This window comes from Dipodomys spectabilis, unplaced genomic scaffold (assembly GCF_019054845.1).
Source record: "Dipodomys spectabilis isolate Male_0828 unplaced genomic scaffold, ASM1905484v1 ptg000366l, whole genome shotgun sequence".
Classification (NCBI taxonomy): Eukaryota; Metazoa; Chordata; class Mammalia; order Rodentia; family Heteromyidae; genus Dipodomys; species Dipodomys spectabilis.
The window spans coordinates 1,915,686-1,937,137 of NW_024871043.1; the positions used below are offsets into that span (position 1 = coordinate 1,915,686).

The 21,452-nt window shown below is 49.2% G+C and overlaps 1 protein-coding gene across 2 annotated transcripts; it reads left to right on the plus strand.

The window, feature by feature from the left end:
• Window positions 1–15,073: 15,073 nt before the first annotated feature.
• Window positions 15,074–20,520, plus strand: Coro1a (coronin 1A). Of its 2 annotated transcripts, none has more exons than XM_042666666.1 (11): window positions 15,074–15,236; window positions 16,777–16,975; window positions 17,990–18,112; window positions 18,203–18,332; window positions 18,409–18,593; window positions 18,759–18,878; window positions 19,103–19,207; window positions 19,306–19,451; window positions 19,567–19,624; window positions 19,738–19,953; window positions 20,304–20,520. In XM_042666666.1, the coding sequence occupies exons 2-11, from the start codon at window positions 16,778–16,780 to the stop codon at window positions 20,406–20,408; spliced, it is 1,386 nt and encodes a 461-aa protein (XP_042522600.1). In that variant the 5' UTR covers window positions 15,074–15,236; window position 16,777; the 3' UTR covers window positions 20,409–20,520. The 2 variants fall into 2 exon arrangements, with proteins under 2 accessions (XP_042522600.1, XP_042522601.1); XM_042666667.1 differs by lacking the exon at window positions 15,074–15,236 and adding an exon at window positions 16,634–16,699.
• The last annotated feature ends 932 nt before the right edge of the window (window positions 20,521–21,452 follow it).

A 21,452-nucleotide genomic window follows, 5' to 3' on the forward strand; every position in this document is an offset into this window, starting at 1 on the left:
TCCTGTTCCACAGAGACAGAAACATTTAACCCTTTAGCTCATTCTTTTGTACTCAGCCTTGTATCTCTAAATAGCACACGCATACTACTATTGATTTCTTTTGTTGTTTTAGGTATTATCTGTTGTTTTCTGGTTTTGGAGTGGAACTCAGGGCTTCCCATTTATCTACCATGTTGAAAGCTGCGGTGGTTTTATTGTTTGCTTTTGTTTTTGTCAGTTGTGGGGCTTGAACTCAGGGCCTGGGCGCTGTCCCTAAGCTTTTCGCTCAAGGCTAGCATTCTACCACTTTGAGCCACAGTGGCACTTCTGGCTTTCTGGTGGTTAACTGGAGATAAGAGTCTCATGGTCTTTTCTGCCCTGGCTGGTTTTGAACCACAATAATCAAATCTCAGGGGCTGGGAAGGTGGCTCAGTGGTAGAGCGCTTGCCTTGCATGCCTGAGGACCTGGGTTCGATTCCTCAGCACCACATAAGCAAAAAGAAAAAAGCCAGAATGGCGCTGTGGCTTAAGTGGTAGAGTGCTAGCCTTGAGCTGAAGAGCTGAGAGACAGCGCCCAGGCCCAGAGTTCAGATCCCACGACCGGACCCAAAAAAAAAAAAAAAAAAAGAAGACTGGAATTTTTTCTGAGGAGGGGGGACAGTGCTAGTCCTGGAGCTTAAACTCAGGGCCTGGGCGCTGTCCTTGAGCTCTTTTGCTCAAGGCTAGTGTTCTACCACTTGAGCCACAGCGCCACTTCCAGTTTTCCCTTGGTTTATTGGAGATAAGAGTTTCATGGACTTGCCGGGCATCAGTGGCTCATGCCTGGAGTCCTAGCTACTCAGGAGGCTGAGATCTGAGGATCACAGTTCAAAGCCAGCCCAGGCAGGAAACTCGGTGAGACTCTTATCTCCAATAAACCACTAGAAAACCGTAAGTGGTGCTGTGGCTCAAGTGGTAGGGCACTTGCCTTGAGCTGAAGAGCTGAGGAACAGCGCCCAGGCCAAGAGTTCAAGCCCCATGACCGACAAAAAAAAAAAGAGTTTCATGGGCTTTCCTGCCCAGGCTGGCTTTGAACCTAGATCCTCAGATCTCAGCCTCCTGAGTAGTTAAGGTTACAGGCGTGAGCCACCAGCTCCCAGCTATGTTGTTGGTTTTTTTTTTTTTATTTTTTTTTTTTTATTTTTAAAGATAAGCATCTCAGGGACTTTCCTGCCAAGGCTGGCTTTGAACCATGATTCTCACTCAGATCTCAGCCTCCTGAGTAGGATTACAGGCAGGAGGCCACTGGTGCCAGCGACCACTGGATTTCTTGCTAGAGGGAAGGAGAATATTTGATCATGTTACTCATTTTCAGAGTGTTTTCATCAAACGTTTACACATTTGAATGTTAATGAAGACATTGACAAATATAGACAAAGTGTGATAATTGGTACTGCTTCCTGATAAGAGCACCAGTTGGTGTTGGTGATGTCATTTGATTGCACCAGAGGCGCTGGGTGAAGGGGAACGGATATAAAGGCTGTACCTGCTGTCTGAGCATCACAAGTTAATTTTAAGAAAAAGGCAAATATTAGCAAAGACTCAGCAGTGTAGGCATTGAGAACATAGAGCTCACTCACCAACTGCTGCACTTTAGATGTGAGATATTAGCCAGGCACTAGTGGCTCACACCTCTCATCATAACTACTCAGATGGCTGAGATCTGAAGACTGAGATTTGAAGCCAGTCCAGTTCAAGAAACTCTCATTGCCTGGCACTGGTGGCTCACGCCTGTAATCCTAGCTACTCAGGAGGCTGAGATCTGAGGATGGAGGTTCAAAGCCAGCCAGCCCAGGCAGGAACATCCCATGAGACTCTTATCTCCAATTAACCACCAGAACACTGGAAGTGGTGCTGTGGCTCAAGTAGTAGATTGCTAGCCTTGAGTCAAAGAGCTAAGGACAGCACACACGCCCAGAGTTCAAGCCCCACAACTGACAAAAGAGAAAGGAAAAGAAAAGAAACTTTTTTATCTCCAATTAACCAGCAAAAGATCAGAAGTAGATGTAGGTCAAGTGGTAGAACACCAGTCTTGAGTGAAAAAGTCAAGGGCTAGTATGAAGCCTTGAATCTAAGCACACATACACACAAAACTTAAAATAAAACTAACCAAGTCTAATCATTATTCAATACATACTAAGAATCCCTGGTATCAAACACTGCTACATATAAATCAAAGATGACTACCTGCCTTCCTGATAAGCCTATATATAAGAAAATAATGCCGGGCGCTGGTGGCTCACGTCTGTAATCCTAGCTACTCAGGAGGCTGAGATCTGAGGATCGCGGTTCAAAGCCAGCCCGGGCAAGAAAGACCATGAGACTCCTATCTCCAATAAACCACCACAAAACCGGAAGTGGCGCTGTAGCTCGAGTGGTAGAGCGCTCGCCTTGAGCTGAAGAGCTGAGGGACAGCGCCCAGGCCCAGAGTTCAAGCCCCACAACCGACAAAAAAAAAAAAAAAAAGAAAATAATAATATGGCCAGGTGCTAGTGGGCCCATCTGTATTCCTAACTATTCAGGAAGCTGAGATCTGAAGATCGTAGTTTAAAGCCAGCCCCAGCAGGAGACTTTTTTTTTTTTTTTGACAGCCTTGGGGTTTGAGCTCAGGGGGTCATGGGGCTTGAACTCAGGGCCTGGACACTGTCCCTGAGCTTTTTTGCTCAAGGCTTGCACTCTACCACTTGAGCCATAGCTCTACTTAATGCTTTTTTTCTTGGTGATTAATTGGAGATAAGAGTCTCAGGAAGGGGGCTGGGAAGGTGGCTTAGTGGTAGAGCGCTTGCCTCACATGCATGAAGCCCTGGGTTCGATTCCTCAGCACCACATTAAAAAGAAGTCAGAGCCAGGGGCCGGTGGCTCACACCTGTAATCATAGCTACTCAGGAGGCTGAGATCTGAGGATCACGGTTCAAAGCCAGTCCGGGCAGGAAAGCCCGTGAGACTCTTATTTCCAATAAACCAGCACATACAAAAAAAGAATAATGATCAAGTACTTGCCTTCCACATATAAAGCCCTGGGCTCAATTCCCAACATTACAATAAATAAACAAATAATTATAATAAATTTCAAAACCAAAAAGTTGAATTCTCATTCTCCCATGTGAATGATAAAACTCAATAGATGAGGTGAAGCTCTGTCTTCTGTCTTCAGTTCTCAGAAGCTGGGTAGATGGCTTAGGCCTATAATCCTAGCTATTCAGGAGGCTGAGATCGGAGGATCGAGGTTTGGAGCCAGCTTGGGCACACTAATCTGAGAGACCTTCCTTCTTTCCTTCCTTCCTTCCTTCCTTCCTTCCTTCCTTCCTTCCTTCCTTCCTTCTTTCCTTCCTTCCTTCCTTTCTTTCTTTCTTCCTTCCTTTCTTCTTTCTTTCTTTCGCCAGTCCTGGAGCTTGAACTCAGGGCCTAGGCACTGTTCTCGAGCTTCTTTTGCTCAAGGCTAGCACTCTACACTCTACCACTTTTGTCTTTTTGTGTGTATGTGGTACTAAGGAATTGAACCCAGGGCTTCATGCATGCTAGGCAAGCACTCTATGGCTTAGCCACATTCCTAGCCCCTGAGAGACTGTTATTACCAATTATTCAGCAAAAGGCCAGAACTGGAGGCATATAGCTCAATAGAGTGCCACCCTTGAACGAAAAAGCCAAGCAAGTGTCAGGCCCTAAGTTCAAGCCTTGTCTCCAAAAACATAAAAAAGAAAGAAGACAAACCCTCCAGAGAAACCCAAGTCCAGAAATGTTGGCAAGGCTAATGCAAACTATTGCAATATGCTGGCTGGAAAATATTAGCAAAGTTCTAAGTTGTATTTACTTACAGAAATTGTCTAAAGTACTGGGTTTTATTCTTAAGTCCCAGCTTTTTGTGCAAACTGAAGTTTCAGAGGGAAGATGGAAAATCATGTTGGCTGTCTCAAGAACAAAAAGCTGTTCTGGCTTTTTACATTTTGGAGGAACAAAAGAAAATTTGAGTAGGAAGCTTCGTCAGTCTCATTGTAAATCACTTCCAACCAAAATGAATGACAAGTCAATGATGTCTCATTAAACTCCTACACTAGCCCTAGGAAATAATTTCTTATAACGATTAAATGGTTTCACAGTTCTTGACAAACAAAATGGTTTGTTTTTTGGAAGGGTTATAAAATAAATTGACAGCAAAGAAAGCATGTAATCTCTCTTCATAGCAGGGGAGAAATATACAGCAGGATTTAAAATTAGAAACAAGGCAAAGCTTAGTAATAATATTTGCCTTGTGCTTGTAAGACTAAAGCTCTACTACTCAAGCAATATCTCCAGTCTTGGTATCTGCTAGTACCAGGGTTTGAACTTAGAACTTCACTCTTTTTTTCTCAGTCAGTCATGGGGCTTGAACTCAGGGCCTGACTGCTGTCCCCAAGCATTTTTGCTCAAGACTAGTGCTCTACCATTTTGAGCCACAGTGCCACTTTTGGTTTTCTGCTGATTAATTAGAGATATCTTGAAGACTTTCCTACCTGGCTTTGAATCTTGACTCTCAGATCTTAGCCTCCTGAGTAGTTGGGATTACAGGCATGAGCCACTGGCTCCCAATTTAAAGCTTCCCTCTTGATCAGCTTTGCTTGCTGGGCTGACACTCCACCATGTGAGCCATACCTCCAGCCTGGCCTTTGCTTACTATTTTTGGAAATAGACTCTCATGGGCTTTTGTGCATGATCTGGCTTCAAACTGAGATCCTCAGGATCTCAGCCTGCTGAATAACTCGAGTTATAGAAGCCATCAGCATTCAGCCACTATATATATAATATATAGCCAGTGCTGGAGCTTGAACTCAGGGCCTGGATACTGTCCCTGAGCTTCTTTTGCTCAAGGCTAGCACTTTCTACCACTTGAACCACAGTGCCACTTGCAGCTTTTTCTGTAAATGTGGTATTGAGGAATTGAACCCAAGGCTTCATGCATACTAGGCAAGCACTCTACCACTAAGCCACATTCCTAGCCCTAGATAGCTTTTTGGGGGGGCTTGAACTCTGGGCCTGGGCACTGTCCCTCTTCAGTTCAAGTCTAGCAGTTCACCACTTGAGCCATAGCACCACTTCCATTTTTCTGGTGGTTTACTGAAGATAAGAGTCTCACAGACTTTAGTGCCTGGGCTGGCTTTGAACCAAGATCCTCAGATCTCAGCCTCCTAAGTAGCTAGGATCACAGGCATGAGCCACCAGCATTCAGCCCTAGATAGCTTCTTATGTTGCCCAAAATGACAATGATTTAGAGCTGTGCATGTGACTTATGCACGTAATTCTAGCATCCAGGAGGCTGAGGCAGGAGATTGAAAGTTAGAGACTAGCTTGGTTAAGTGAGACTCTGTCTCAAGAGAACCAAATTTAAAACATAGTGTCAGACCTAAAATATCATTTTAGATTCAAGTGATTTATTTCAACTTCAATTTAATTAAAGCTGATTTTCTATTCGTTACCTTGGAGACATTACTGTCATCCTTACCGAGGTAATGAAGGATTATACTATATGCCAATAAAATAAATTACTTAGATGAAATAAAGTAGAAAAAAAAACTATCAAAAGGAAAAAATTGAAAAACTGAATAAATAGCGAAGAAGTAAAGAAAACTGAATAATGAAAGAATTAACAGAAAGCAAAGCCTCGCTGGGCGCCGGTGGTTCACACCTATAATCCCAGCTACTCAGGAGGCTGAGATCTGAGGATCAAGGATCAAAGCCAGCCCAGGCAGGAAAGTCCATGAGACTCTTATCTCCAATAAACCACTAGAAAACCGGAAGTGGCGCTGTGGCTCAAGCAGTAGAGCACTTGCCTTGAGCTGAAGAGCACCATGACAGCGTCCAGGCCCAGAGTTCAAGCCCCATGACTGACCAAAAAAAAAAAAGAAAGCAAAGCCCAGGTCCAGATGGTGAATTTGTCCAACCATTTAAGAAAGAATTAATACTTGTTCTTTACAAACACTAGAGAATCAGCAGCCTCTTCCCTGTTCTTCCTATTAGGCAAGTATAACCCTGATACCAAAACCAGAAAGAGATCACAAGAAAGAAAATTGAAAGTCAATATCCCTAGTGAATACAGAGGCAATAGTCTTCAAATAAACATTAGCAAACAGAATCCAATATCATATGAAAAAGAACTGTATAGCTGGGCACTGATGGCTCACACCTGTAATCCTAGCTACTTAGGAGGCTGAGATCTGAAGATTGAGATTAAAAGCAGGGCAGGAAAGTCCTTGAGACTCTTATCTCCAATAAACTACCAAAAAGCCAGAAAACAAAGCTGTGGCTCAAGAGGTAGAGCATTAGCTTAGCCTTGAGCAAAAAAGAAGCTCAGGGGCTGGGAATGTGGCTCAGCTTGCTTAGCATGTATGAAGCCCTTGGATCGATTCCTCAGTACCACATACACAGAAAAAGCCAGAAGTGGTGCTGTGGCTCAAGTGCTAGAGTGCTAGCCTTGAGCATAGAGAGGCTCAGGGACAGCACTCAGGCTCTAAGTTCAAGCTCCAAGACTGGCAAAAAATAAATAAAATAAAAAAGAAGCTCAGAGATAGCAGGCCCCAGGACTGACACCAAAACTCCCCCCAAAACCAACAAAATGAAACTAATAAACAAAAAAGTATAACAGGACCATTTATCCTAGAAATGCAAGGTTAGTTTAATATCTGAAAATAAAACAATTTAATGTATATTACAATAAAGCAACAAAAAACCCATAATCATCTTGATACAGAAAAAAAAAACTGACAAAATCTAACAGCCTTTTGTAATTAAGACAAACAAGCATATAAGCATGTGTCAGGCACCAGTGGCTCAGGCCTGTAATTCTAGCTACTCAGGAGGCTTAGATCTGAGGATCACTGTTTGAAGCCAGCCTGGGCAGGAAAGACCAAGACTCTTATCTCCAATTAATAACCAGAAAATGGGAACAGGTGCTGTGGCTCAAAGCCTTGAGCACAAGAAGTTCATGGTCGATGCCCATGCCCTAAGTTCAAGCTCCATGACTAACAAAAAGAAGAAGCATCAAGTTGGGAGAATTTACATTTTTCAGCTTTAAGACTGATTATAAAGTTATCGTAACTGCAGACACTGGTGGCTCATGCCTGTAATTGTATCTATCTAGGAGGCTAAGATCTGAGGATAGTGGGTCAAAGTCAGCCTGGGCAGGAAAGTCCATGAGATGCTTATCTCTAATTAACCACCAGAAAACCAAAGTAGAGCTGTGGCTCGAAGTAGTACAACACTAGCCTTGAGCAAAAGAGCTCAGCATCAGTGCCCAGGTCCTGAGTTTAAGACCCATGACTGAAAACAAAAACAAAGCCATCTAAATCAAGAGAATGTATACCAGCTGCTGGTGGATCAAGCAAGGGGTACTGGGGGTTCATCCCCGTAATCCTAGCTATTCAGGAGACTGAGATTTGAGGATTTTGGTTCAAAGCCAGCTAGAGCAGAAAAGTTTGAGCCCCCATCTCAAAAATAACCAGTAGGGCTGGGAAGGTGGCTCAGTGGTAGAGCGCTTGCCTTGCATGCCTGAGGCCTTGGGTTCGATTCCTCAGCACCACATAAGCAAAAAGAAAAAAGCTGGAAATGGCACTGTGGCTCAAGTGGTAGAGCGCCAGCCTTGAGCTGAAGAGCTGAGGGACAGCGCCCAGGCCCAGAGTACAGGCCCCACAACCGGACCCAAAAAAAAAAATAACCAGTAAAAAATTGAGCTGGAAGCTTGGATCAAGTGAAAAAGGATAAGCCAAGAAAGCAAGCTGAGAAAGAACTTCAGGCTCTGAGTTCAAGCCCCAATACCAAAATGAAAACAGAAATAGAATAAAGCCAAAGCAAGGGGCTGGGAAGGTGGCTCAGTGGTAGAGCGCTTGCCTTGCATGCATGAGGCCCTGGGTTCGATTCCTCAGCACCACATAAACAAAAAGAAAAAAGCTGGAAATGGTGTTGTGGCTCAAGTGGTAGAGCGTTAGCCTTGAGCTGAAGAGCTGAGGGACAGCACCCAGGCCCAGAGTCCAGGCCCCATGACTGGACCCCCCCCCCCCACACCAAAAAAAAGCAAAACAATGAACTGTTAGAGCAAGGCATTGTAGCTCATACCTGTAATCCTAGCCTTTAGGAATCTAGGGCTAAGCTGGAAGATCCCTTGAGCTTCAGAATTCAACACTAGCTTGGACAACGTAGCAAAATAGGTACCTGTATTTATTATTATTATTATTATTTTGGTGTTAATCCTGGGGCTTGAACTCAGGGTCTGGTCACTGTCTCTGAATGTTTTTTTCTAAAGGCTGGCACTTTGCTACTTGAGCCACAACTCCATTTCTGGCTTTTTTGGTAGTTAATTGGAGACAAGAGTCTCACAGGACTTTCCTGCCAATGTGGGCTTTGAACCGGGATCCTCAGATCTCACCCTCCTGAGTAGCTAGAATCACAAAGATGAACTACCAGCCTGCAGCTCGTTGATTTTTTTTTTTAAACAAAACATATTGGCCAGAAAGACACATCCAAACCAAAGACATATTTAGTTTTGCTCATGTAACATTTTTAGACGTTTTGAAATTAGCTGCCAACACTGAAAGAGCTGCAGCTTTCTCATTAAAAATCTTCATTTCCAACTTCTGTTGAAAACCCAGGTTTGGTATTAGTGCCTGGCAACAAGGCCTAGGGAAGCTGTAATTCCTTCTCTCCTCTCCCCTCCCCTCCCTTCTCCTTCCTGCTACCCTTTACCTGCACAAGATGCCATGGTGGACTGCAGAGAGCGGCCAAGTGATCGTTGAAGACTGGCCACTAGGCAATGAGGGAGCTGGCATATTGGGACAATGGTGGTGATGGAGAGAAAGGGAAAGGTTCAAGTCATGACTTCCTTCTCCCCAAGGTCCCTGTTGGGAAATACAGGATAGAAGTGCTGAGCACAGACAGGAATGGGTCAGAGGCAGGCAGGTGTGTAGATGAGGCTTTCTTTGAGTGTAGATGACTCCTTAGAATAGGCAGTGTCCTGGGGATCCTGACATAAGACATTTAACAGAGGCACAGGGCTAAAGGGGTGGTATAGTGGTGGGGGTATGCCTGGGCCAGGCCAGGTCCTGGGTTCCATTTCCATCACTGTATAAAAATTAAAATGAATTTCTAAGCTGGGTGCAGGTGACTCATACCCATAATCCTAACTACCTAGGAGACTGAGATCTGAGGATAGCTATTTGAAGCCAGCCAGAAAGTCCATGAGACTCTCATCTCCAATCAATTATTTTTAAAAAAAAGCTGGGTGCCACACTTGTAATCCTAGCTACACAGGAGACTGAGATCTGAGGAACATGGTTGAAAGTCAGCCCAGGCAGGAAAGTCTGTGAGACTTTTGTTGTTGTTGTTGGTCATGGGGCCTGAACTCTGGGCCTGGGCACTGTCCCTCAGCTCTTCAGCTCAAGGCTTGCACTCTACCACTAGAGCCACAGCACCATTTCTGCCTTTTTCTGCTTATGTGGTGCTGAGGAATCGAACCCAGGACCTCATGCATGCGAGGCAAGCGCTCTACCACTGAGCCACCTTCCCAGCCCCTGTGTGACTCTTCTCTCTCAATTAACCACCTGAAAAGTGGAAATGGCGCTGTGGCTCAAGTTGCAGAGTGTTCACCTTGAGCTGAAGAGCTGAGGGACAGCGGCCAGGCACAGAGTTCAAGCCCCACAACTGACAATAAAATAAAATAATAAAGAAAAAACAAGCCCAAAACCTAAAGTGGAGATGTGGCTGAAGTGGTAGACCCTTTGCCTTGAGCAAAAAATAATAATAATAATTTTTTCTTTGTTGGTTGTAGGGCCTGAACTCTGGGCCTGGGTGCTGTCCCTAAGCTCTTCAGCTCAAGGATAGCACTCTACCACTTGAGCCACAGCACCACTTCAGGTTTTCTAGTGGTTAACTGGAGGTAAGAGCCTCATGGACTTTCCTGCCTAGGCTGACTTTGAACCATGATCCTCAGATCTCAGCCTCCTGAGTAGCTAGGATTACAGGCGTGAGCCACCAGAGCCAGGTTGAGAAAAACAAAACAAAACAAAACAAAACAAAACAGCACCCTAGCCCTGAGTTCATTAACCAACAAGAATTTTTGGTTAGGAATGTGGCTGGGTGGTAGAGTGCTTGCCTAACATGCATGAAGCCCTGGTTCAATTCCTCAGTACCACATACACAGAAAAAGCCGGAAGTGGTGCTGTGGTTCAAGTGGTAGAGTATTAGCCTTGAGAAAAGAAGTTCAGGGCCAGTGCCCAGGCCCTGAGTTCAAGCCCCAGGACTGGAAACAAAACAAAACAAAAACACAAGAATTTTTAAAGAAAGATACACCCTAATGGAGACTCAGAAAGCTAGAGAGGAAAGAGTGGGGAGAGTGGGGTCCCCCTTATATGACAAAGGGAGAGAGCCCTCAAGAAGTGGACTGGAACTAGTTAATAGCAGCAGACAATCATCAAGATGCGTTTGCTTGATTTGATCCGGAAGGAGACGGGGTGTCCCTGAGGACAGCAAGTCTGCACGGACTGGGAAAAGCAGAGACTCAAGTAGGAGGAAAAGAAGGCAGAGGAGCCAGCTGTTGGCAATTCTAGCTCATTCTTGTAATCCTAGCTCCTGGGAAGGCTGAGATCTGAGGATCATAGTTTGAAGCCAGCCTGGGCAGAAAAAAGCCGGAAATGGAGCTGTGGTTCAAGAGGAAGGCAGGCAGGCAGGCAGGAAACTAGAAAATCTGCTTGTGAACAGTAGGTTGGAGAACTGGTTTGAAATTTCCAAGAACATTTTTATATTATACCCTAAAAAGTGAGGGTTCTAGGGGAGAGAGAAAGGGGTTCAGCCTTGGAAAGAGGTCCCCAAGGGAATGAGAGGGAATGTATCCCAGGAGAGAGGAATCAGCCTTGGGCCCAGGAAGGCTGATGGTCTTTTTCATTATAGGTTATGGAGCAAGACTGACTCAGGCTGGAGTTGACAGCCTGTTTTATACATGTCGTTCTGTCTCCTGCTGAGGCCAGGCCCACCCCGGATGTGGTCAACCCTGATTCTGCAGATGCTAGGAGACGGTAGATCTGAGAAGGCCTGGGGCCACTCCATAGGGGTGAACATGAAATAAGTCCTGGAGACTTTACCTACAACTGCCTTTCACCAAGCTGCAGACTAAATATCTATCCCAAAACCTGTCCTTAGGAGGTGGACCTGAGCCCTGCTCTCCTGTCTCCATAGGTGGCTGCCTGGAGAAACTCTTCTTCTTGGGCAAAACTAGGTTAATTCAGTGATTGGCAACCTGGATGATAGGCAAGACCTGGCCTGGTTCCATACTGAAGCCAGGTCATAGCCACCTGGCTACTGAAAAAAAGTCCTGAGTTTCCTGGCCTTGCTGAGATTCTTTTTTTGGGGGGGTCATGGGGCTTGAACTCATGGCCTGAGTGCTGTCCCTGAGCTCTTTTGCTCAAGGCTGGCACTCTACCACTCTGAGCCACAAGGCTACTCCCAGTTTTCTGGTGGTTAACTAGAGATAAGAATCTCACAGACTTTCCTGCCTGGACAGGAAAAAATATTTACCAGCAATATATCAGACAAGAGGTTAATATCCAGTATGTACAGGAAATTCAAGAAACTAATTCCTCTCAAACCCAACAAACCAATTACTAAATGGGCAAGGGAACTAAAGAGAGATTTCTCAGAAGAGACAAAAATGGCAAAGAAACACATGAGGAAACGTTCACCATCCTTGGTTGTAAAGGAAATGTAAATAAAGACATCCCTGAGATACTACCTTACCCCAGTCAGAATGGCCCACATCCTCAAGTCAGCCGACGACAAATGCTGGAGGGGATGTGGAGAAAGAGGAACCCTATTACACTGCTGGTGGGAATCTACACAGATACAACCTCTTTGGAAAGTGGTCTGAAGGGGCCTCAGAAAGCTAAATATTGACCTCCCCTATGGCCCAGCCATACCACTCCTAGGCATCTATCCTGAACAACAGGAACTAGTATACAAGGGCACATGCACCTTCATGTTTATTGCAGCACTGTTCACAATAGCTAGGATATGGAAACAACCCAGATGCCCCACCACAGATGAATGGATCTAAAAATTGTGGTATCTATACCAATGGAATATTATGCAGCCATTAGAAAGGACAAAATAATGGCATTTGCAGGGAAATGGATGAAACTAGAAGAAATCATATTGAGTGAGGTAAGCCAAGAGCAAAGACACAAACGGCACATGGTCTCCCTGACAAGTGGATGTTAAATCCAAAACATAAGGTGATACAACAGTTAACAAGACTTGAGAAACAAAGGACCTCCACTCATTTGTCAAATCACTACTAAATAACCCCATGCTGCTGATCACATATATGGTATATATGTGCATATCGGAGGGAAATTAGGAGGAGGACACAGAACTAGAGGGAATCAGGGAAAAAAACATACAACCGCGGGACCCATCAGCTGCACTGGACATTGATCAAAATGAGCTAAACAACTCAATGGCAGTGATGGGAGGGAGGGAACGAGTGGGAAAGAGGGAACATATCACCTGATGTGGAAGAAATAACTGTATGTCAAAGCTCAGAGAACTTATCAACTTTATAGACCATGATAGACAATTTGCCCCATGAAGTTAGAATGTGTTTGTGACTTTAACTAAGCATCACTATCCCACAATACTGTGAAATTTGTGAAATTATGTAATCACTTAATCACAATAAAGAATTTGCAAAAAAAAAGTATCTCTTATGTCAGCCCAGGCTGGCTTTGAACCAAATCCTCAGATCTCAGACTCCTGAGTAGCTAGGATTTCTGGGGGCTTGAACTCAAGATCTTTGAGTTATGCCCCCAGCCTTTTTTGCTTTATTATTCAGATAGGGTCAGCCTCAGACTGTAATCCTTCTACTTACGCTTCCCACATAGCTGGGATGACAAGCAGGCACCACTATGCCTGGCTTGTTTCCTTCCTTTTCTTTCTCTCTCTCTCTTTATATTTCTTTCTTTCTCTCTCCTTCCTTTCTTTCTTTCTTTCTTTTTTCTTTTGTTGTTGGTCGTGGGGCTTGAACTCTGTGCTTGGGCACTGTCCCTGAGCTTTTCAGCTCAAGGCTCTACCACTTGAGCCACAGAGCCACTTCCAGCTTTTTCTGTGTATGTGGTACTGAGGAATCGAACTCAGTTCTTCATGCTAGGCAAGCACTCTACCACTAGGTCACATTCCCAGGCTGCCTGGCTTGTTTTCTTGAGAAGAGATTTTAACTTTTTTTTTCCCTGATGGACCTTGAACTTCGATTCTCTTGATCTCTCCTTCCTGGGTAGCTGGGATAACAGGTGAGACTCACTAATCCCAGAAAGAACTGAACTTTAAAATCTTTTATAGTTGATTTGTTTGAATGAAGATCCATAGAAAGTCTATATAGTACAGTTAGTTCTTCATTATTATTATCGTGTGTGTGTGTGTGTGTGTGTGTGTGTGTTGGGGCTTGAACCAACAGTAACATGCACTGTTGCTTGGCAACTAGCTGTTTTTAGCATTTCAGCTGGAGGCTGGACACCACAGTCCTAGGCCTCAAGTACAATTCAGCTCTTTTGTGGTTGACTGTTCCTTATATATCATTTTAGCCTCATTAACTGTGAGGCAGACAAGACAAATCTTACTTATCTCCTATTTACAGGTGAGGAAAATAGACCTTGGGAGAGGTTAGTTCTCTTGTGGAAGATCACAGGCCAGCAGTAGTGAAGGTATATAAAATTTGGGCAGTCTCATGCTATTCCTTGGGCTTGATCACACCAAGTTGACCTTGCCTGGGCTGTCAATGTCCCTCAGCCCACCAGATCCTCCTCTAGCCAGGCCTGCCTGGTAGCCCTTCCTCATCCTCTCAGGTCCAGTGCAAACCTCGTTTAACATAATAAGAACCAACATTAGGTTGGGAATGTGGCCTAGTGATAGAGTGCTTGCCTAACATGCATAAAACCTTGAGTTCAATTCCTCAGTACCACATAAACAGAAAAAGCCAAGGGCAGCCCCAAGGACTGGGGAAAAAAAAAAAAAAGCCAACATTAAACACCTACTACTCTGTAAAATGGGGTGTGAGTCAAGCTCTTGCTGGATTATTTATTTATTCAATGCTGTCTTGGGGCTTGACCTCTGGCCTGGGTCAGTCCCTTAGCTTTTACAGTCAAGGCTAGCCCCCTTTACCACTTGAGCCATGCCTTTACTTCTGGCTGCTTGCTGCTTAATTGGAGATGAGACTCTCACAGGCTTTCCTGTCTGGGCTGGCTTTGAACTTTTATTCTCAGATCTCAGCTCCCTGAGAGCTAAAATTACAGGCATGAGTCAATGGTGTCCAGCTTCCTTGGATTATTTTAAATTATCATCCCCATAACCGTGTGAGGTAGAAAGACTGTTACAGAGGGGAAACTGAGGCTGAGGGAGGTTAAGTATCTTGCCCAAGGTCACACAGCAGAGTGACAGCCAGGGGTCTGCAGGCCCCTAGGAACCCAAGGATGGGTGGCCTCCCCCTCGCCCCTCGTGGGTGCCTTGGGGCTTCGCCTGTGCTTGGCGCGCGCAGGCCGCCCTGGGTCCACCCGCGATGGCTGTCCAGGGGTTCAGGGGTTCAGGGGTGGGCGCAGGCAATCATGTTCAGGCAATGGATGATGGGCCAGCTATGCTCGCTCCTGGCCTCCAACCGGCGAAGCGGGAGGATCCGGGCGCCGGGGATGGAGACCTGCGACCCCGGGCGATTCCCGAGGCCAGCCACGCATGAGTGCGTTGCGGGGTCCCCGGCTGGGGTCCGGCGATGGGCGCGCTCGGGCTTCGCGAGCTTTCTGGAGCGCGCGGGGGCTGGGGAGGCGGGGGAAAGGACGGCGAGCAGGCCGGGGGCGGCTGCGGGAGAGAGGACAGAACAGAGTATTTTTGCATTTTGACATTCAAGGAAGAGCAGATCGGAGCTGGCATCTGTTCCGGCTCGGAGCCGGCGGCGCGGGCCCGGGCGGGGGCTGCGGGTGGAGGGTGGGGGGGGGGAGGCACGCGCCGGTCCCGCCGCCGGGGGCGTGGCCAGCCCCGAGGGGGCGTGTCCGGCCGCCGCGAGCCCCGCCCCCGAGGGGCGAGGCCGCCCGGGAGGCGGCGCACGGCCGCTTCTCATTCATTGTCTGACAGAGCATCCTCGGGCCGCCGGGCTGCAGCTCCGCCGCTCCCGCCGCCGCCTCCCTTCCTCCTCCGCTGGGGGGTCACGCTCGTGTCCGCAGCAGGTAGGGCTGGGCCCCGTCCGCTGCGGGGACCGGGCGCCGCGGCACCGGCCACCTGTGGGGCCGCGCGGGCGAGCGTGGGAGCAGCGGGCCAGGGGTGGCGGGCTGTCAGGTGCCCCCCCGCTCTGTCGGGGGCTGGGGGGGGGGACAGGGAGGGTCCTGAGCGTTCCGAGGTGGGGGCCGCCAAGATGGAGGTGGTCCGGGCGGGAGGGGCCCCCCGGAACGGGCGCCTCGGGGCGGTGGGGGGGGGGGGGCCGGGGTGCGGCGAGCCGAGCAGCTGCTCCGAGCTGGGAGACCGGAAGGGGCCGAGAGCAAAACAAGAAAAAGACCAAGTTCCCCTTTCTGTGGTTTCCAGGCCTGGCACCTGGGTGGGGAAGGAGGGAGGGTGGGGCAAGGCTTCCTGTCCCCCCATCTCTGGTAGGGGCTCCCTTCCCCGCGGGTCTGGACGGCTCACCTGGGGCTGGTACCCATCCTTTCCTTAGCTTGGCCATTTGCTTAGGCTGCTCCTCACTGGCTTTCTGGGCAGGCAGACCTGAGAGCCACCGTGTGTGTGTGGGGGGGGCTGGGGGGGACCTCAGGGTAGGGAAGGAGGGCTGGAACCCCAGAAGAAGCGACCAGGCCTGAAAGCAGAGCAGATGGGCCAGCCTGAGGAGGTGATGGAGGCTCTGCCTTGGCAGAGTAGCTGGAGCCCTTTGGCTGAGCAGAAAGGTGGAACACTTGGGCACCGGGATGGGGCTGTGGAGCTGGAGAACAGAGGTGATCTCCCTGGCTTCGCCCACTCTCCATCCACCCAGCCATCACAGGGAAAATCATACAAGCTAATCTCCAGAGAAGTCAGCAGGCCTTCCTCCTCCATCTCCCTTCCTGTGTGTGTAGTTCCAAGGAGGGTGGAGATGGCCCTGCAGGGCACCTGCTTTTTCTGAGTGGAGGTGGGAGGCGGAGATGTGGGGAGGAAATACTGGACCCAAGCCATGGCCATCACTGCTTCTGTTGGCCAGGGATCCACTGGGAAAGCCTCCTGGCCAGGCCCACGCTCTACTTCCTCCTGTGTGCCAACCCTAGGCCAGGAGGCAAGGGAGGGGCAGCTCTGCCCAGCCTTTAGGAAGCTCCCTACGTGGATGTGCGGTGTTTGTAGGCTCTGTAAGGTTCAGTAAGAGAGGACCCAGCCTTCAGGGCGGTCAGGGTGGTCCCCTGTGTTGTTTAAACCTTTTTAGGGGAGCATTCGGCCTCCATCAGCCAGGCAGCCAACAGCTGAGCTTGTGGTGTCATACCACACAAAGCTGTTTTAGGGGATGAAGGGGCAGTATTGAAAAGGTGGCTTGGAGGGCCTAGGGGTGGAGCATCTGAGCCTGTGGGTTAAGCAGGAGTGAGGCGCTACTGAGAAGGGCTAAGAGACTGCCAGCCAGGGGAGAGAATAAGGGCAGTGCCACAGAGATGATGCTGGGATTCTAAAATCCACATTGAAGGTGTCTGAGGGATGTGTAGCTTCTGAAAGGTCAGAGGTGACCTTTCAGAGGTAGTAAATGTCACGTGTGTTTTCCAGGATGAGCCGGCAGGTGGTCCGTTCCAGCAAGTTCCGCCATGTGTTTGGACAGCCAGCCAAGGCTGATCAGTGCTATGAGGATGTGCGGGTCTCACAGACCACCTGGGATAGTGGCTTCTGTGCTGTCAACCCCAAATTCATGGCCTTGATCTGTGAAGCCAGTGGGGGTGGAGCCTTCCTGGTGCTGCCCCTGAGCAAGGTGAGTCCCTGGAGTCCCAGACGGCAGCTCTCCTCCTGAGGATGTCACCAGTGTTGTCCCTGTGTAACTGAGCAGAGACAATGTGCCTAAGCTCCCTCCAGCTTCTGTGTGTAGTGGTGGTGTGGGAATGGAGGTCCGGAGGAGACAATGTGAGGGAGCCATACAGAGATGCAGGCTAGGACCGAGTCTCCCATGTCTCAGATTGGGGATCTCTGCCCTGGGAAGTACAGAGTGGGCTAGGAGGTTTCAGTGTGGATCCAGCAGTGTTCTCAGGCTATGGACTGCAGCTCTTGGCCTAAGGAGGAACCAGCCTTTGGGGGACCAGCAAGTTGCAGCCCCAGTTCACAGGCATGGTGATTAAAAGGCCAGTCTAATTGGGCCTGCTGTCCATCCTGCTTACCCTCTTCTGACCCCTGCCCCCAGCACACTCTTGTTTTTTTGGGGGTGAGACAGGAAGAGGAGATGGGCCCCAAGTTGTTACCTTAAAAGGGCCGATGGAAATACAGAGAAGAGGAAGTGGTTGTTGGGGTGAGAGCTGGGCCTGTGCTCTGAGCAGCTCTCCACACAGGAAGCCCTGCTGAGGCAGTTGGCCCCACAAGAGGCCATTTCCAAATCTCTGCTGCTGCCTGGGAGCCATGAGGACAGACCTTCTAGGTCCATTTGGCAAGACATATCCCTGCACCACCCCCACTCACATTTCCATAGGACCTCAACGCTACACCTGTATTGGGCCTGTTGTGCCCATGGAGGCCTTTCTGGGAAGCTGGGGTGGGGGAGGGGGGAGGGAGAGGCAGGGTGCTGGCCCTCAGAGTCCAGAAACAGGAAGGGCCCAAATCACACGTGGCTTAGCATACCCCACCTTCCACCACTTGTGGCCAGCCTGCTTGGGATGGGGGCAAAGATGATAACCCCTATCCACCCTAAGGTGTTCTGTCCATCTGCAAAGCAGGTAGGAAGGTTGGATTGGGTTTAGAGGGCCAAGGGCTCCCATCAAAGGCTCTGCTTCCTCTCCAGACTGGACGAGTGGACAAGAATGTGCCCCTGGTCTGTGGCCACACAGCCCCCGTGCTGGACATTGCCTGGTGCCCCCACAATGACAACGTCATTGCCAGTGGCTCCGAGGACTGCACGGTCATGGTGAGTGCTGCTGGGAATGCCGGCCAGGAGGGGGCTCCAAGATGAATTCAACATTTGGAGCCCCAGACTTAACTCACCCTTTCTCTGCAGGTATGGGAGATCCCGGATGGGGGTCTGACACTGCCCCTGAGGGAACCTGTTGTCACCCTGGAGGGCCACACCAAGCGGGTGGGCATTGTGGCCTGGCACCCCACAGCCCAGAATGTGCTGCTCAGCGCAGGTGCTGCAGGCAGAGGGGCAGAGGGCTGGGGGCTGACAGATGGCTCGTGGCTTCTGACACTGGGGCAATTGCACAGGTTGTGATAACGTGATCCTGGTGTGGGATGTGGGCACTGGAGTGGCTGTGCTGACACTGGGTCCAGATGTGCACCCAGACACGATCTACAGTGTGGACTGGAGTAGAGATGGGGCCCTCATCTGCACCTCCTGTCGTGACAAGCGCGTGCGAATCATAGAGCCCCGCAAAGGCACTGTGGTAGCTGTGAGTTGCTATGAACCTTGACTCTTTTCCTCAGGCCTTTATTCCTCCTACCCTACCCACTATCCACCAGCCCCTTGGGTGCTGCCCCCCTCCATGTCCCACCTATGCCCCTTAGTGGGGTGTGTGTGTGTGTGAGACCCTCTAACTCCCTCCCTTTCTTTGCAGGAGAAGGACCGTCCTCATGAGGGGACCCGGCCAGTACACGCAGTGTTTGTGTCGGAAGGGAAGATCCTGACCACAGGCTTCAGTCGCATGAGTGAGCGGCAGGTGGCGCTGTGGGACACAGTGAGTGCTGAGCCTGGAAATGGAGCCCTGGGCTGGGAATCAAGCCTTCATGCCTACTCTGCTAGTGCCTAGCCAAATGGCCACAGGCCTCAGTTTACCTATCTGTAATTTGAGTTTCCACTGCTTTGTTTGGAAAGCCTCTCCTGGTCATTGCCCCATGAAGTTCACTGTCTCAGGGCCTAATGAGGCCCAGCCTGTTAACTACCTTCCACCTATCTCTACAGAAGCATCTGGAGGAGCCACTGTCCCTGCAGGAACTGGACACCAGCAGTGGAGTCTTGTTGCCCTTCTTTGACCCTGACACCAATATTGTCTACCTCTGTGGCAAGGTGTCTCAGCTGAGTGGGTCAGGGAGGTGGGCAGGGGGCTTCGACAGGACTGGGCTGGAGATGCTATTGGTGCTGACACTCGCACACCCCTCCTGCAGGGGGACAGCTCTATCCGGTACTTTGAGATCACCTCGGAGGCTCCGTTCCTGCACTATCTCTCCATGTTCAGTTCCAAGGAGTCACAGCGTGGTATGGGTTACATGCCCAAACGTGGTCTGGAAGTGAACAAGTGTGAGATTGCCAGGTGACTGACCCCTGATCCTGACAGGAGCGTGCTCTTGGGCCAGCGCTGACCTCATGATGATCTTTAGGCCCTCAGCGGACATGCTGTGGCACCGCTCACCTTCCTCTCTCCACAGATTCTACAAGCTGCATGAGCGGAAGTGCGAGCCCATCGCCATGACAGTGCCTAGGAAGGTGAGACACTGGGGTGGCTCCCTGTGCCCTATGGGCTGTGGCCAGGGTGGGTCGCAGGGTGGGCTAGTGTTCCCCATAAACAATCTCATGACCAGTCTTCATCTCGCCTACAGTCGGACCTATTCCAGGAGGACCTGTACCCACCTACCGCTGGGCCTGATCCTGCCCTCACAGCTGAGGAGTGGTTAGGGGGTCGTGATGCTGGGCCCCTCCTCATTTCCCTCAAGGATGGCTATGTACCTCCAAAGAGTCGGGAGCTGCGGGTCAACCGGGGTCTGGACAGCACACGCAGGAGGGCAGCACCAGAGGCCAGTGGTACTCCTAATCGGGTAAGCCAGGATGGGGAAATAGGATAGGGCAAGAACTGCTGGATGGGACCAGTGCCCCAGTGGCAGGAGGTTGGCATTGGGACCTGTCATTGAGGGGCTAGAAGTAGGAAATGCTGAGATCTCAGAAAACGGGAGTGGGCTTATGGGTTTAGGCAGGTACTGACTAAGACACCAGGGACAAGCCCTGAGGTTCTCCAGAGGGCTGGCAGATGCCAGGGTAATGAGCTGGGGGTGTGGGTCAAGTGGTAGAGCACCGGCCTAGCAAGTGTGAAGCTTGAGAGTTCAAACTCCAGTACTGCTAAGGGGAGCCGAGGAAGGAGAGGGACCTGACACGGTGCTGGGTCTCCCAGGATGCCGTGTCCCATCTGGAGGAGGAGATGGGGAAGCTGCAGGCCACAGTGCAGGAGCTACAGAAGCGCTTGGACAGGCTGGAGGAGATGGTCCAGGCCAAGTAGAGGAACCTGGGGCCTTCAGTGGGGCCGAACATTCACATCCCTCACCTCGCTCCCTATATCCCAGGCCACCATGGCAGATAAGAAAAATAATAAAATGTTTTATTTTCTGGTACCTCCTCTCAGACGACTGTTTACTTGAAAGTCAGGTCTGTGGAACTGACCCGTGCAGAGCTTCTCCCTCCCTAGTCTTGATGGGTCTGTCCTTAGCTCGGGATCTCTTCTGAATGTAGTCTGCGGAGGAATGGCCTAAGTATCTCTCTTTGGTTCAGAGACTTCCTGCTGCTCAGTGCAGCTGCCCCTTGTCCCTTCCTGTGGCTTCTGTGAAGAAGACTTAGCAGAAATAGATCTGTGAGGCCCTATCAAGAGAGCTTGTGGGATTTCACTGCCAAATTTTCAGGAGCCTCTTGGGCTGGGCTAACACAGGCTCACAGTGTGGTTCATAACATGCAAGACCCATCAAAGGCTCCATTCCCAGAATATCCTATACAGCATGTCACAGGACAAAGAGGACTGGGTGGTGAGCTGCACAGGACAGACAAATGTCCTTGCCCACATTTAAGACTCTACCTCTGTGGAGGTCACCTGACCGTCGGCCAGGGAAGGCAATCAGCACAGCTTGGGAATACAGAGGTGGATTACATCAGGGTGGAGGCTGGGTTTCGCTTGCATCTCTTCTGTACAACTGACATGATAGGCCTTTCTGGGTAGACTCCAGTCACTAATTTTCTCCTGCTCCAGGAGAACAAAGTTTAGAAAATGATCTCTGGGATATAAACCACTCTGACTCCAACTTGGCCAGCCCATGCTCTCTGATGTGAACAAGAGGAGCAAGTGGAGAAGTTAATACATGGGTTAAGAAATAATCCTTGAAAACAGAAGAGCTAGATGTGGTGGCCCACAATGCTGTCCCAGTGATGGAGGGAGTGGAAGGATCATTTGAGCTCGTGAGTTGGAGATCAACTTGGAAAACACACATCAGGTCTCAAAGCATAAAGAAAAAGGCAAAACTAAGTATATGGCAAAACTAAAACATGTCATGCTCAA

Bases quoted from the DNA above. Each gene is read 5' to 3' on its own strand.
- Coro1a (XM_042666666.1), top strand. From the start codon at position 16,778: ATGAGCCGGCAGGTGGTCCGTTCCAGCAAGTTCCGCCATGTGTTTGGA. The intron at 18,113-18,202 runs GTGAGTGCTGCT...CTTTCTCTGCAG, and splicing joins CCGAGGACTGCACGGTCATG to GTATGGGAGATCCCGGATGG. The intron at 18,879-19,102 runs GTGAGTGCTGAG...CTATCTCTACAG, and splicing joins AGGTGGCGCTGTGGGACACA to AAGCATCTGGAGGAGCCACT.